This window comes from Phacochoerus africanus, chromosome 8 (assembly GCF_016906955.1).
Source record: "Phacochoerus africanus isolate WHEZ1 chromosome 8, ROS_Pafr_v1, whole genome shotgun sequence".
NCBI classification, from domain to species: domain Eukaryota; kingdom Metazoa; phylum Chordata; class Mammalia; order Artiodactyla; family Suidae; genus Phacochoerus; species Phacochoerus africanus.
In genome coordinates, this window is record NC_062551.1 from 93,151,804 (window position 1) to 93,168,841 (window position 17,038).

Below are 17,038 nucleotides of genomic sequence, written 5' to 3' on the forward strand. Positions count from 1 at the left end.
AACAAAACAAAACAAAACAAAACAAAACAAAACACGAGAGAAACTAAAATAAACGTTGCGACTCTCATTTAAAAGAAAATTTTAAAAAAATTATTATATCTGCAAAATGATGTGTTTAAGATACCAGAGCACCGTCTGAGTCAGCAAAAGATGGGGAACAACATTAACACCATCAACAGAAGACTGGTCGATAGATTTTTTTTTTTTTTTTTGTCTTCTTAGGGTTGCATCCTCAGCATATGGAGATTCCCAGGCTAGGGGTCAAATCAGAGCCGTAGCTGCTGGTCTACATCACAGCTACAGCAAAGCAGGATCTGAGACACATATGCGACCTACACACCACAGCTCACAGCAACGCTTGATCCTTAACCCACTGAGCGAGGGCAGGAATCGAACCTGCGTCTTCATGGATGCGAGTCAGATTCGTTTCCGCTGAGCCATGATGGGAACTCCTGGTAGATAGATTTTGGTAACACATGTAATGCAGTATTAGGTAGTCAACAGAAGCGAGGCCGCTGCATCTTACAGAACATTTTCTAAGCTATATTACTGTTGAAAAGAGCATGCCACCCCTTCTGTAAGAGACACACATACATGTGCGTGTCACTCAGATATGGACAAGGTTTTTTTTTTTCTTCTGTCTTTTTTCCTTTTCTAGGGCTGCTCCTGTGGCATATGGAGGTTCCCAGGCTAGGGGTCAAATTGGAGCCGTAGCCACCGGCCTACACCAGAGACACAGCAACGCAGGATCTGAGCCGCATCTGCAACCTACACCACAGCTCACAGCAGCGCCAGATCCTCAACCCACTGAGCAAGGCCAGGGATTGAACTGACACTCTCAATGGATTCTAGTCATGTTTCTTTCCACTGAGCCAATCCACTTTTTTGTTGTTGTTGTTTTTTTAAATGTTTTATAATTATCAGAAAGAGCAAAAGGCAACCTATTCCCATAGTCCCATCAGAGATTCCATTTTTTTTTAAGAATTTCAATGTTTTTTGGGAGTTCCCGTCGTGGCTCAGTGGTTAGCGAATCCGACTAGGAACCATGAGGTTGCGGGTTCGATCCCTGCCCTTGCTCAGTGGGTTGACGATCCGGCGTGGCCATGGGCTGTGGTGTAGGTCGCAGACGCGGCTCGGATCTGGCATTGCTGTGGCTCTGGCGTAGGCTGGCGGCTACAGCTCCGATTCAACCCCTAGCCTGGGAACCTCCATATGCCACGGGAGCCGCCCAAGAAATGAATTTAATTATATTTTTAGTTGTACAACTACCGTCACAACCTAATTTTATGGTAGAGATACTGAGGTTAAAGACTGGAAGCCAAGCACTACTTCAAACTCAATTAACCTGGTAAAGGCAGCATTTTCTTTGTGGTCCTGGTGGCCTATCCAGATCAGGGGTGGCTGATGGGCTGCTAAGAGGGGAGGACATAAGCCACCCAGCAGCCCACTGCCATCCAGTGTTACAGATGGGAACTGCGAGGGCAACAGCCACCTAAATAAATTTATCCCTCCACTGGCCAATGTCTGGGTCAAAGCCATGATGTTTAACCTTTTTTAATTTTTTTAGCTTTTTAGGGCCCCACCTGAGGCATATGGAAGTTCCCAGGCTGGGGGTCAAATTGGAGCTGTAGCCGCCGGCCTATACCACAGCAACGCCAGATCGAGTCGGATCTGTGACCTACACCACAGCTCACAGCAAAGCCGATCCTTAACCCACTGAGTGAGGCCAGGGATCAAACCAGAATCCTCATGGATACTAGCCAGGTTTGTTACCACTGCACCACAATGGGAACTCCAGAGGAATTTCTTTTTTTTTTTTTTTTTGGCTTTTCAGGACAGCACCCACGGCATATGAAGTTCTCAGGCTAGTGGTTGAATTGGAGCTGCAGCTGCTGGCTTGTATCATAGCCACAGCAACATGGGATCCAAGCCACATCTGCGACCTACACCACAGCTCAAGACAATGCTGGATTTCCCAACCCACTGAGCAAGGTCAGGGATCGAACCCACATCCTCACGGATCTAGTCAGATTTGTTGCCACTGAGCCACAAACAGGAACTCCCCTATCTTCCTTTTTTTTTTTTTTTTGCTTTTCAGGGCCACACTGTGGAGGTTCCCAGGCTAGGCATCTAATTGGAGCTGTAGCCACTGGCCTACGCCAGAGCCACAGCAATGCCAGATCCAAGCCGCATCTGGGACCTACACCACAGCTCCCAGCAATGCCAGATCCTTAACCCTCTGATGGAGGCCAGGGATTGAACCTGCAACCTCATGGTTCCTAGTCAGATTTGTTTCCACTGCGCCACGATGGGAATGCCAAAATAATACATCTTTTTTTTTTTTTTTTTCTATTTCTTTGAGCCGCTCCAGCGGCATATGGAGGTTCCCAGGCTAGGGGTTGAATTGGAGCTGCAGCCGCCGGCCCACGCCAGAGCCACAGCAACGCAGGATCCAAGCCGCGTCTGCAACCCACACCACAGCCCACGGCAACACCGGATCGCCAACCCACTGAGCAAGGGCAGGGACCAAACCCGCAACCTCATGATTCCCAGTCATATCCGTCAACCACCGCGCCACGACGGGAACTCCCAAAATAATACATCTTTTTAAGAGTAGATCTACTATTTCCCTAGCAAATGTCAAACTCTGATAGAAATATTTTCAGGCTTGCTGTGTGCTTTCCTCAAAGTTCAGGAAACAGCAGGGATCCCACCTCTTCCTCCCAGGAAAGGAGATCAACTGACAAAAAAGGATACAGAAAGCTTCTGGTTTCCATTGTTTTTAGTTGTGGTTAGGTTTTTGTTTAAAGAAAAATATATATATAAGAAACTACTTCCTTAAAAATCCCTGACACTGAAATTCTGCTATCAAAGACAGAAGCAAAGACATCTAAATAGCCACAGAGTCAAAAAAAAAAAGAAAAAAAAACAAAAAACGTTTATTTGAGAACAAGAGTGAAAGCTTTTGCACATCTGACAGAGTAGACGTGTTTTGATCACAGACGCAATCCTTGGTTCAGTCCTACTGATATTATCACAAATGGAACATCTTTTTTTCTAACAGAGACATGGACATAAGTAAGGGACTATGACTAAATAGAGTCAAAGGAAAGGTGAGGCCCCACATTGCATCCCTTAAACTGATTCAGGACGGAGAACTGAAATCGAACCATCCAGTCTTCTGATGCATCGGTTCTCAACTTGGCTTCTTATCAGAATCCCAGGGACTCTTTGAAAGACTCCCCCCAGTGCTAGATTGCACCTGCGTCAGAGTCTTGGCAGGTGGGACCCAGGCATCAGTACTTTTTAGGCATCCCATGTGATGCCGACGTGCAGCTGAGGTGGGTCGTTTCAGAGGCGGGTAATAGCCGTCAGCAGGTTCCTCAGCCCATCCACCCCGAAAGGACGGGGCATCCGCTGGGCGTCACAGCCTCTCGGTGATCATGCATTCACTCGGCTCAAGAGCTCCGGATGTTATCAGCTTTGGGTACAGTATGGAGCCTTTCCATTTGCCTTAGTGGTTTTTAGAACAATTATTTAATCAGGCAAATATCAGCAAAGAGAGAAGAGATGGAAAAAGAGAAATTTCCATAAGGCATGATATGAATAAATAAGTGAGAAAATAACTTCCGATTTAAAAGTAAAGCATGAGAAGTCAAAGCCTGTGAAATTTTATTTATACAAAAGAATAAAAATATCTATTTTAAAAGGACTGATTTAAACCCATTTTTCAGCTTTTCCTGTTCCTTGAACATGAAACTGCTTCCAACTCAGATTTAAGATAGGTAATTCTTAAATAAACACTCTTTACCTTCCCCCTGCAAAAAACCCCCCCAAAAGCCAAGTCCCCATTTTATTTATGGTAAACCAGATTATTTTCAGTTCAGAATATTGGCAACTGCACAAAACAGATGATCAGATATGTAAGCAGGAAGGTATGAGCTGTACAACGGCATTATGAAAAGTCCCCAAAGAAAATAAGATGGTAAAAACAACAACAGAAAAATGATAAAACACAAACAAAATAAGAAAACACCAGATATTTACAGCCTCCCTCTGAAATGTGACCTGTGTCCTACTTTCAGCATAAAAACAAACCCAGAGAACATTTTCCGACGCGTATCACAGATGAAGCTGGTGCCAGCCAGTCTGGGGGGAGACGTTCATTCCAAGAAGGGAGAAATGCACAGTTAGCAGCTTGCTGGGACTATAACCATGTCTTGGGTCTTCCTGCAGTTCTGTTACTAAAAATGACACAAAGTGAATGATCCGATGTGGTCTTACAGAAATGACTTGTTTGTCACCACGTTTCCGAACAAACTACTCAGAGTCACAGGCACTGGGTCTGGGCAAGCAGAGATGGATGGCCACCACTCAGGTAAGGGATGTTTATCTTTGTGAGGTCGGAGGAGGGAAGCAGGGCTCTGCAGCCTGGAAGCTTCTGCACTAATGAGTCTTCTAATAGTCCTGAAGAGAGAAAAACAGAAGTCCCAACTTACTCTCAGCAGAACAATAGGTTTGAATCTAAGAAAAAAATTCTTGGAGTTCCCCAGTGGCCTAGTAGTTAAGGATCTGGCATTGGGAGTTCCTGTTGTATCTCAGTGGGTTGAGAACCCGACTAGCATCCATGAGGATTCCGGTTCGATCCCTGGCCTCGCTCAGTGGGTTAAGGATCCGGCGTTGCCACAAGGTACGGCATAGGTTGCAGATGCGGCTTGGATCCCCCGTGGCTGTGGCTGTGGTGTGGGCTGGTAGCTGCAGCTCTGATTCCACCCCTAGCCTGGGAACTTTCATATGCTGAGTGTGTGGCCTTTGAAAGGAAAAAAAAAAAAAAAAAAAAAAAAAGGATCTGGCTTTGTCACTGCTGTGGCACAGGTTTGGCCTGGGAACTTCTGCATGCCATGAGTACAGCAAAAAAAAAAAAAAAAAAACCACTCTGCTAGAGAGTTGTTCTCTAGCCAAAAGTTCTATTTCAAATATAAGGGATAATATTTCATATCTGAAAATGGCCCGTCTTCTGAGTCCACAAGGGGACTGAAACATCAATTCTGCCCTTATTTGACCTGCGAGCTCACCAGCCAGGGGTGATGTGGGGAGCTAGTATTAACAGCTCATTATTTAATCAAAGAATTAACTAAAGAATTTTTGTTCAGTAAAAACGTGACTCCTTTCTCTCTCCAAAATATCAAGAAAGTAAATAAACCTACAAGTCGAAGTGTATCCAGATGGACACCCTGGGCTTTAAAATGAGATCTGTGACCCCAGATGAGGAACACTGAGGCTCTGAAGACAAATGCATTTTTCTAACCATCTCCAAAAATTACCAGCCTCTCTGAAATGGTCTGGCTGATACTTACAGCGCGTGGTTTTTTGTTTAACTTCAGATCAATCCTGTGATAGGAAAGATAAAAGATATTTGCATTTTAATTTAGAGAAAAAAGGTCCAAGGACCAGCTACTGCATAGGGCACAAGCTATAACAAAGACTATTTGGTTAAGTGAAATCCACATTCTTCATTAGACTATGTCATGTTTAGTCGTTTACCCAGATGTTACTAAGCGAGTGTTTATTAAAAACATGAGCAGATACTCTTGCCACAAGGTAAACTTAGATGACTCAGAAAGAAATAGACTATAGCAGTAATGAAAGCCATATAATTTTTTTAAATTATTCCAAAATTACACATTAAAGAGACTGGATTAAGAGGGCATGCTCTACGTTAATGCTGCGTTAGCTCTGCAACTATATCGCTGATAATCACTGAAACACAGAGTGATTAAGAACAGGAAAGAGACTAGGAGTTTGTATTTCTGAACATGAAACACGAGAGAAATTAAACAAATTTCGATTTTTAAATCTTTCCAAAGCAAAATATCAAGATCTTAAACTATTAATCTCCTTATGAAGCAAAGCCAGGAAATCAATTTAAATATGAATTAAAGTAAAGGTTATCTATTTTTAAAGAAATTAAAATGCATAAAGTGAAGTTTACTTAATTTTGCTTAAGTTATTAAATAAAATGTTACCTCCATCACGTTTTTCTGTTTTTAAAAAAAACTTCCCAGCCTAACCTAATATACATACCTACAATTAAACAGATAAACTATGGGTTAGAAAGGTCTTAAAAAGGCATATTGGTCTCTACACACTAAACAACACAGCACAAATACTAATTCAAATCAAACTTACTCAAAGTCATAATCAAACATGCCAGACGGGCTGAGGGGCAGCATTTGAAAGGAAGAAAGCAATAGAAATTAATATACTAATTGAATAAATTAGTTGATTAGCCACCCTAATTAGCAAGATTTGTAGAAACAAAATCAGTTTAAAGAATCTTAAGCCATAAAGTTGCAAACATCAAAGAACCAAAGATCTTGTGGTTGGGAGATTCCTTTCCCTCAATGGATTTCATATCAGAAGAACAGACTATAAAAAGAAAAGTTATTTCATTAGAAAACTAGATACCTGCAGGCCTTCTATTAGCTGCCAGATTGAGTTAGAACTTTTAAAATATTTAAATGTAATGAAAAATAAAACGGGGCATTAGAAGGAATAGAGAAAAGGTTTAGTCATATAATGAAAGGTGCTTTGAAGACAGTACGAACAACTTAGCATAATATACTTTCACGAAAATGAAAGATAAACGCATCATCAATTTTTGAAAAAGAAAACATTCTGCAATTTCTAAGTTTTATGTCTTAAGCGTGTCCAAACATAATACTCCTTCTCTCAGCATTTATGCTGGAAGCCAAGGGTCAGATAAGAGTCTTGTTCTAGAAACTACAAAGCCATACTACTCTGCCCCTGAATCAGTGAGGGCAGTTAGTGGTTTATGTCAGGGCTGCAATATGGGAATGCCAAGGCCTGCAGCTCCTCTCTTAAAACAAAGGGAAGCTGACATCTGTGAGCACCCAAGCCTCAGGGGTCTGGATAGGAGCCGCCCAGAGGAGAAGGTCATTTCCAGCCATCACTGCTAACAGACCGTGGTCTGGGCAGACCTCCAAAGCAAACATTAACCAGGAGCATGACACCGGTTCCTTAGCTGGTTCCAGTGCCTTTCAGACTGTAGATAGGTGGCAAAACAATATACAAAACGGCTGTATTTCCTCCTAGCCAATGTTTGCAAGAGTGAAGCTGGAAAAAAGCTTCACTTCAATAGCTCTTATGCAATAGTTTCACATAAGACATTTAGGAAAAGTATACAGTAAGTGCACAAACCAGAAACTATCAAAAATTAAACTTTCAGCCTAAAACTTTGTCCAGAAATTCTGTACCTATTTAATGAAAACTTCATAAACCACCTAGAAGAATTCTAGATATAGTAGTAAAAACCTGTAAGAGCAACTGTAGGTTATAACTTCAAGTTTTTTCTTTAAAGACATTGGGACTTATCATTCAGTTACTACATAAAACACGAGAATTTATATTATTGCTATCTTTTATGAATGCTAAAAATTGTTTGATAAACTTTCATATTCCTAAAGAGGACAAATTCAAAGTTATTCCTTTTTGCCAAAGGAAAACTTTATTTCTACTAAACTAAAAGGTCCTGGCACATGGGGGGTATGCAGACTTTTGTTGAAATAATTTACTATGGGCTTTAGCTGACTATATAAGGTGTGGCACATTGGAGCAGAAACAATGCTGTACCAGGAGCAAAGTTACCAACTTGTGCAGGCAAAGTGCTCCAGCCCCACCCCCGATCTGTCAGACCCACTGAGACAGCATCAGTCAGGGGGTGAGGGGTTCGGCCAGACACAATTCCTGACTAAAGATGACAGGAATCCGAGAAGGGGCACTAAAGGTGTTTTCTCCAGGAAGACGGCAAACCAGCTCCACCCTCCTCCCTGGTGGCAGGTGAGTCCCTAAGGCCTTGGGAGAAGCCCAGTCAGAGAGTAAACCAAGGGAATGACAAAAGGACCTGCTTTCCAGACAGAAAGCCCCACTGTGAAAACAATAAATAACATCAAAGATCTTCACAAATCCTAGGATTCTTCTGGAAGGAGTTAGCCCCTAGGGCCGCGTGAAGGAAGGCTAAGAAACGCTGTTCCTATGGGAGTCTACTAGAAACCTGCAAGAAGAAAGTTAAGTTCAATGCCTAATTCCCTTTTATCAACTGATCAGATCATTAAGAAAAAGAAGGTATTACCTGAAATAAAAAATAGCTATCTAGAGAGTCTATTGTACCAGGAAGGGAAAAGATGCCCCAGGAACTTTCAAGGACTTTACCCCCTACTCTAGATACTCTGAAATAGGCAAACGATTCTTTCTTTTAAAATGACACTAGGGTAAACTTAATAAAAGCAACACAGGACATGATCTTTTTATCTTGACAATTAAAAAAAACGTTTAAGAGTATGCTTCTCTGCTGTTTATGATTAAGCTAGCATCAGTCCTTTCACAGTGACCAAATTCACTATAGCCTTACCCAAAAAAAAAAAGGTATGTAATGTTGGCTCTTTCTTACTGCACTTATGAGACTGGCGTGTGATTTTTGGTTTGCAGAAAAATGTGAAGCAGCTGTCCTTAGTCACTATCTGGAGAATACACTATTCCTACAGTCTAAAAACCACCACCACCAGACAAGAAAAGCTCTTAAAAGAATTAAAGAATCAGTTGATACCAAGGAGGCTTACACCCGTTAAGAGTCAATTCTCTGTTATCCCTGTGTGCCACAGCCACCAAGCTAACATTAACACCCTGCAAGTGTGAAGGAATGTTTTATGGGACAAGCCAGCCCAGAAGCAAACTGGAGGACACGAAACCCCACCCAGTCCTTGCACGCCCCCTTTCATCTCCTCGGCAGGTAGGCTCCTAAGTGGGGCAGGAAAAAGCCAGCCTACTGAGCATCTGGTTTTCATGCCTCTCAGAAGAAGGTTTGGGGACAAGAATCCCGCCTCCAGAAACTATGCATTACCCTCTCTGAGTGCAGCTGTATAATTTCCAATTATCTAAGCTAATAGGCCCCGGAACTATCATACTAACCCTAAGCAGGGGGACACGTGACCTCTCTGGCTGTCCCCTGACATCTCTGCCCACCAATGTGATTCCTATCTCATTACGCACTGCAAAAAAGAAACAAAAAAACAAAAACAAAAAAACCCAGCAGACCAACATTATCTAGAAAGGTGCTCTCATATCTTACAGCCTTTAGACTGTTCCTGTGATACTAAAATCAGTATATTGCAGTGATATATAAAAATTTTTAAATCAGAATCAAAAAACTTGTATTTAACAAGAAAAAAGGCATGTCAGATCAGTTTTCTCCATCTTCCAGGGAATAAAAATAGGCAGGGATCAGCATTAAGAGCAAAAGACTTATCCCACTTTGCCCCTTCCCGATACATACTAGTGGCACTTTCCAAATGCTAGTACAGAGATTCCATTCTACTTCCCTTTTCCTCCTCTAAAAAGACTTCAGAGTCACTGCATTAAACAAAAGTGTCATGGAATCAAATCTGTCTACACTAGAAACAGTGAGAAAGTTGTCTTCCTTCGGAGTTACTCTGATACCTACCAATTCCTCCCTTAGAGAGAGAAAAATGAGCCTGTTTCCCTTGGACCACATGAATGTCTCCCCATCAGCAACAGAAAGACTGCACCAACCCCAAATAATGTTTATTTCAGTAAAGTCCCTTCACAGCAATGGTCATGGAAGCTCTAAGTGTGTGGGGCTGGGATGGGTAAAGGTGGTCCCTGCCACTGACCTGTGCCGGTTTTTATTCTTCCGTTTTTTATGGCTGCTGTGATGACTCCCTGAGGAAGTAGAAGAAGCAGCCTTCTGAGGTTTCACTCCCTGCACAGATCCATCCAGATCCTCAGGGTCCTCCTGGCTGGGCTCATTTTCCTGATTGTGGAAGTCAGGAGAAGTATCACTTTCCGTCCCACTTCCTGGTTCCCCTGGAGGGAATAAACACAAATCCCCCAAAGCGTCATCAGTATTCTCAGGCAGCCTGTCCATCAAGTCAGGAAAGATGCTTTCTGAGCCCTAATACACAGAAGACTATCTCTTATCCTCAAGGACCAATTGACAAGGAAGATACATACAGTCAAAGCATCAAAGTTACCAGAGGTCCTGAAAAACCTATAACCTGAAACAGTGTAACCAGAGGCAACAGATGACGGACAGCTGGGAGACTGGACCACACAACCAGGATAACCTCATAGGATACATTAATGGGATTAATAATTATAAGAGAAGCATTACAGAAAACATCACATAAATCTTGGGAGGTGAGAGATGACCTTGGGAAAACGCCCTACAGCTGGCCCTGGTTCCTTCCCTAAACCACACAGGAATCCTGACTTCCCACCAAGAAAACTGGCCCAAGAGAAGAGCCCCATTACCTAAGTTACTCTCAGAAGCCTTAAAAATGATATTTTTAATGGTAATAATAGCCTTCAGATGATACATATTCCCAATTTAAAACATCCTTTAGATATACTAAACAAGCAAGTTCAAGAACAATTTATATAAATACATGTTTTTTAAGAAAAACTACATATATATATATATATTTTTTTTTTTTTTTGGTCTTTTTGCCTTTTCTAGGGCTGCTCGCATGGCATATGGAGGTTCCCAGGCTAGGGGTCTAATCGGAGCTGTAGCCACTGGCCTACGCTAGAGCCACAGCAACATTGGATCCGAGCTGCATCTGCAACCTACACCACAGCTCACGGCAACACCGGATTCTTAACCCACTGAGCGAGGCTGGGAATCGAACCCGCAACCTCATGGTTCCTAGTCAGATTCGTTAACCACTGAGCCACGACAGGAAACCCATGAAAAACTACATATATTTTGGTAAATGTATACTTTTTCTTTCTGAAAGGAAATTCTTGAAACTCTTAATACGAAAGGATGGGGGAAGACTTTCACTTTACTGAACTGTTGAAGAATCCTAAATATGTACATTACCTATTTCTAAAAATTGTTAAAAGAGGTTACATGAACAGCAGGACCAGTGACCAGCTTTCTTCTTTTTATGTTTTTATATCATAAACTGCTGGGAAAGATTCCAAACTGAGTAGCACAGGGATACGAGAGCTAAAAGATGCAGGCCCCAAAAAGCAGGAGAAAGCAAAGAGAAAGCAAACGGGATCTCAGCCATCATGAAACCCTATTTTTGAAGACTTCATGAAACCAAGAAAAGAGAAGAGTTCTAAAACTATGAAGCTAGAAAAAGTAAACTGATCAATCCTGTCCTGAAGTTTAGGAAAACAGATTTCATGTAAAAATTAGCAAAAGAACCTCACAACTTACCACACAAAGCTAGAGTAACAAGACTGTGTAGTAGTGGCATAAGAACAGACCATAGGTCAAGGGAACAGAATTCAGCGTCCAGATATAAATCCTTACATTTATGATCAACTGATTTTCAGTGGTGACAAGACAATTCAATGAAAAAAGGATAGTCTTTTTGACAAATGGTGCTGAGATCACTGAAGCCTGCAACCCTATCTCACACCATATACAAAAATTCACTTCATGGAGTTCCCATCGTGGCTCAGTGGTTAATGAATCCGACTAGGAACCATGAGGTTGAAGGTTTGATCCCTGGCCTCGCTCAGTGGGTTAAGGATCTGGGGTTGCCATGAGCTGTGGTGTAGGTCATAGACACAGCTTGGACCCCGAGTTGCTGTGGCTCTGGCGTAGGCCAGCAGCTATAGCTCCGACTAGACCCCTAGCCTGGGAACCTCCATATATGTATGGCTGGTGAGGCCCTAGAAAAGACAGAAAAAAATAAATAAATAAACAACTTGAAATGGGAGTTCCTTTGTGGCGCAGTGGGTTAAGGATCTGGCATTATCACTGCAGCAGCTGGGGTCACTGCTGCGGCGCAGGTTCGATCCCTAGACTGAGAATTTCCACATGGTGCCGGCAAAGCCAAAAAAATAATGACAATAATAACTCGAAATGGATCACAGACCTAAATGCAGGAGCTATAAAACTTTTAGAATCCATTGGATTAGGCAAAGGTTCTTAGCTAAGACCACAAAAACAAGCATGACAGAAGAAAGTATATGTAAAGTGAACCATGTCATTCATATAAAACTCTTGAGCTGCATGTATCACCAAAAAAAAAAGTAAAAAACCCACAGGGGGGAGGTAAGGGCAAAATGAGTAATGGGGAGTTCCCGTCGTGGCGCAGTGGTTAACGAATCCGACTAGGAAACATGAGGTTGAGGGTTGGATCCCTGGCCTCGCCCAGTGGGTTAATGATCCGGCGTTGCTGTGAGCTGTGGTATAGGTTGCAGGCTCGGATCGGATCCCACGTTGCTGTGGCTCTGGCGTAGGCCAGAGGCTACAGCTCTGATTCGACTCCTAGCCTGGGAACCTCCATATGCCGCAGAAGCGGCCCAAGAAATAGCTAAAAAAAAAAAAAAAAATGAGTAATGGAGGTCAACTACATGGTAACAGAAGGAAACTAAACTTGTGGTGAGCACGCTGTCGTATATACATAAAATCAAAATATAATGTTGTGTATATTGAAATTTACATGTTTTAAACCAATGTTACCTAAAAAAAAGGATTAAAAAAAAAACACAACCCACAGAATGGGAAAAAATATTTGTAAATCATAATTCCGATAAAGACTTGTATCCAAAATACATAATAAAGAACTCTTAGAACTAAATAAGAAGAAAAGCCAAAAACATTTTTTTTTTTAATCAACAAAGGATTTTTTTTTTTTTTGGGCTTTTTGCTATTTCTTTGGGCCGCTTCTGCAGCATATGGAGGTTCCCAGGCTAGGGGTCAAATTGGAGCTGTAGCCTCCGGCCTACGCCAGAGCCACAGCAACGCGGGATCCAAGCCACGTCTGCAACCTACACCACAGCTCACGGCAACGCCAGATCCTTAACCCACTGAGCAAGGCCAGGGATAGAACCCACAACCTCATGGTTCCTAGTCGGATTCGTTAACCACTGCGCCACGACGGAACTCCCAACAAAGGATTTGAATAGACATGTCTCAAAAGAAGATAAACAAGTGGCCAATAAGCACATGAAAAGATGCTCAACATCATTCGTTATTAAGGGAATGCAAATCAAAACTACAACGAGATAGGGAGTTCCCTTCGTGGCTCAGCGGTTAACAATCCCTACTAGGATCCCTCATCTGAGAATTGATTAAAAATGCAGACTCAGAGTTCCCATTGTCGCTCAGTGGTAATGAGCCCAACTGGTATCCATGAAGGTGTAGGGTTGATCCCTGGCGTCACTCAGTGGGTTAAGGATCGGGTTGCTATGAGCTGTAGTACAGGTTGCATATGTGACTCAGATCCCTTGCTGCTATGGCCGTGGTGTAGGCCAGCAGCTATAGCTTCAATTCGATCCCTAGTCTGAGAACCTCCATATGCCACAGATGCGGCCCTATAAAGAAAAAAACAAAACAAAACAATGAAATAGCACTTCATACCCACTAGAGCGGCTATAATGGAAAGACAATGATAAGTGTTGATAAGGACATGGAGACACCGGAACCCTCGTACACTGCTGATGGGAATGTAAAATGGTACTGCTGCCTTGGGAAACAGTTTGGCAGCTCCACAAAAGACTGAACAAAGAGTTAGCAAATCACCAGCGATTCCACTCCTGAGTATATATCCAAGAGAAATGATAACATGTTCACATAAAACTTGCCATAAATGTTCACAGAAGTATTACTCACAGTAGCCAAATGCCCATCAACTGATGAATACATAAATAAAATGTGGTATATCCATGCAATGGAATACAGGTACATCTCAGAGATATTGTGGATTCAGTTCCAGACCAAACAGTAAAGCAAGTATCAAAATAAAGCAACTTACACAATTTTTTGGTTTCCAAGTGCATATAAAAGTTAGAGGGGTTGGAGTTCCCATCGTGGCTCAGCAGAAAGGAATCTGGCTAGTATCCATGAGGACGCAGGTTCGATCCCTGACCTCCCTCAGTGGGTTAAGGATCCAGTGTTGCCATGAGCTGTAGCACAGGTCACAGACACAGCTCATATCTGGCATTGCTGTGGCTGTGGTGTAGACTAGTGGCTACAGCTCTTGAGTCAACCCCTAGTCTGGGAACCTCCACATACCTCAGGTTCAGCCCTAAAAAGACAAAAAAAAAAAAAAAGTTTAGGGTTTTTTGCTTCTGTCTTTTTAGGGCCACACCCATGGCATATGGAAGTTCTGGGCTAGGGGTCAAATCAGAATTGCAGCTGCCAGCCTACACCACAGCCACAGCAATGAGGGATCTGAGTCACGCATGCAACCTACACCACAGCTCATGGCAAGCCGGATCCTTAACCCACTGGGTGAAGCCAGGGATCTACCTCACACCCTCACAGATACTAGCTGGGCTCATTACCACTAAGCCACAATGGGACTTCCAAAAGTTAGGTTTAAAACACAAAAAAACTTGAATAGCCAAAACAATATTGAAAAGAAAAATCGGTGAGTTCCCGCATGGCTCAGTGGTTAGCGAATCCTACTAGGAACCATGAGGTTGTGGGTTGGATCCCTGGCCTTGCTCAGAGGGTTAAGGATCCGGCGTTACCCTGAGCTGTGGTGTAGGTTGCAGACACGGCTCGGATCCCGAGTTGCTGTGGCTCTGGTGTAGGCCAGTGGCTACAGCTCCAATTCGACCCCTAGCCTGGGAACCTCCATATGCTGTGAGAGCGGCCCAAGAAAGGCCAAAAAGACAACAACAAAAAAACAGAAAAATCGGAACTAAATGAATCAGGCTCCTTGACTTAAGAATATACTACAAAGCTACAGTCATCAAAACAGTACAGTACAGGCACAAAAACAGAAATATAGATAAATGGAACAGGGTAAAAAGCCCAGAAATAAACTCAAGCACTTATCTATGACAAAGGAGGCAAGAATATACAATGGAGGAAAGAAAGTCTCTTCAATAAGTGGTGCTGGGAAAACTGGACAGCCACATATAAAAGAATGAAATTAGAACATTCTCTCACACTATACACAAAAATAAACTTGAAATGGATTAAAGACCTAAATGTAAGGCCAGATACTATAGAATTCCTAGAGGAAAACATAGGCAGAATGCTCTTTGACCTAAATCACAGCAATATCTTGTTTGATCCACCTCCTAGAATGACAATAAAGACAAAAATAAACCAATGGGACCTAATTAAACCCAAAAGCTTCTGCACAGTAAAGGGAACCATTAAAAAAATGAAAAGACAGGAGTTCCCATCATGGCTCAAGGGAAACGAATCCGACCAGGAACCATGAGGTTGCAGGTTTGACCCCTGGCCTTGCTCAGTGGGTTAAGGATCCAGCATTGCCTGTGAGCTATGGTGTAGGTCACAGACGCGGCTTGGATCTGGCGCTGCCGTGGCTCTGGCATAGGCTGGCAGCAACAGCTCCGATTAGACCCCTAGCCTGGGAACCTCCATATGCCGCTGGTGCGGCCCTAAAAGGACAAAAGACGAAAAAAAAAAAAATGAAAAGACAACCTACAGCATGGGAGAAACTCTTTGCAAGGTTTAATCTTTGACAAGGTTTAATCTCCAAAATACTCAAACAGCTCACGTAACACAACAACAACAACAACAAAAAACCCAATTGAAAAATGAGAAGACCTAAATAGACATTTCTCCAAAGAAGACATACAGATGAAAAAATGCTCAACATCACTATTACAGAAATGAAAATCAAACCTACAATGAGGTACCGCCTCACACCAGTTAGAGTGGGCATTGTTAACAAGTCAAGAAACAACAAATGCTGGAAAGGTTGTAGAGAAAAGAGAACCCTCCTTCACTACTGGTGGGAATGTAAATCAGTACAACCACTATGGAAAACAGTATGGAAGTACCTCAGAAAACTAAATATAGAACTACCACATGATCCAGCAATCCCACTCCTGGGCATCTATCCAGATACAACTTTCACTGAAAAAGATACATGCACCTCTATGTTCACTGTAGCACTATTTGCAATAACCAAGACAGGAAAACAACCCAAATGTCCATGGACAGATGAATGGCTTAAGAAGATGTGATACATACACACAATGGAATACTACTCAGCCATTGAAAAGGACAAAGTAATGCCATTTGCATCAACATGGACGGAACTAGAGACTTTCATACTAAGTGAAGTAAATCAGAAGGAGAAAGACAAGCACCAAATGATATCACTTACATGAGGAGTCTAAAATATGGCAGAGTTCCTGTTGTGGCTCAGCACGTTAAGAACTAACTAGTGTCCATGAGGTTCTATCTCTGACCTTGCTCAGTGGGTTAAGGATCCAGCATTGCTGCAAGCTGTGGCTTAGGTCATGAACGTGACTCAGATCCTGAGTTGCTCTGGCTGTGGCATGAGCAGGCAGCTGCATCTCTGATTTGACCCCTAGTGTGGGACCTTCCATATGCCTAAAAAGATCCCAAAAAATAAAATAAAATAATAATATAAAATATGGTACAAATGATCTCTCTACAAAGCAGAAAGAGATCATGGACATGGAGGGCAGACTTGTGTTTGCCAAGGCAGGGGAGGGAAGGTGACTGACGGAAAGTTTGGGGTTAGTAAATGCAGACTGTTACATTTAGAATGGATGGGTGATAGGGTTCTGCTGTACAGCATGGGGAACAGTGTCCGGACTCTTGGGTTTGAACATGATGGAAAATGAAAAAAAAAAAAAAAAGAAAGAAAGAAAGAAAGAATGGGTGTATATGGGTGGCTGGGTCACCCTGCTGTACAGCAATACAGCAGAAATTGAATGAACACTGTAAATCAATTTCAATAAAAAATTTTTTTTAAATTAGGTTTACACTACTCTGTGGTCTACTACATGTGCAAGAGTATTATGTCTTATATATAAACACGTGTCATATATATATATGACAATTTTATATATGTCACATACATATATCTTAATTTAAAAATATTGCTAAAAAATGCTAACCATCATATGACAGCACAGTGTTGCCACAAACCTTCAATTTGTAAAAAATGCAGGTATCTGCACAGTGCTATAAAGCAAAGGGCAGTAAAACAAAATATGCCTGTATTATTTAACATTA

General features: G+C 42.2%; 1 protein-coding gene across 2 annotated transcripts in view; it reads right to left on the reverse strand.

Moving 5' to 3' along the window:
- Positions 1-2,924: 2,924 nt before the first annotated feature.
- Positions 2,925-17,038, reverse strand: part of MEAF6 (MYST/Esa1 associated factor 6) — a 29,010-nt gene continuing 14,896 nt past the window's right edge. Inside the window, exons 5-8 of one of the 2 annotated variants that reach the window (XR_007136603.1) lie at positions 9,711-9,903; positions 6,027-6,084; positions 5,358-5,391; positions 2,925-4,467 (exon numbers count right to left, since the gene is read on the reverse strand). Coding sequence is in view for 1 of the 2 variants with exons in the window: in XM_047793388.1 (XP_047649344.1) it covers positions 4,459-4,467; positions 5,358-5,391; positions 9,711-9,903 (236 nt within the window). In the remaining variant the exon portion in view is untranslated. The remainder of the gene's footprint in view (positions 4,468-5,357; positions 5,392-6,026; positions 6,085-9,710; positions 9,904-17,038) is intronic. The other variant, XM_047793388.1, reaches the window with a different exon arrangement.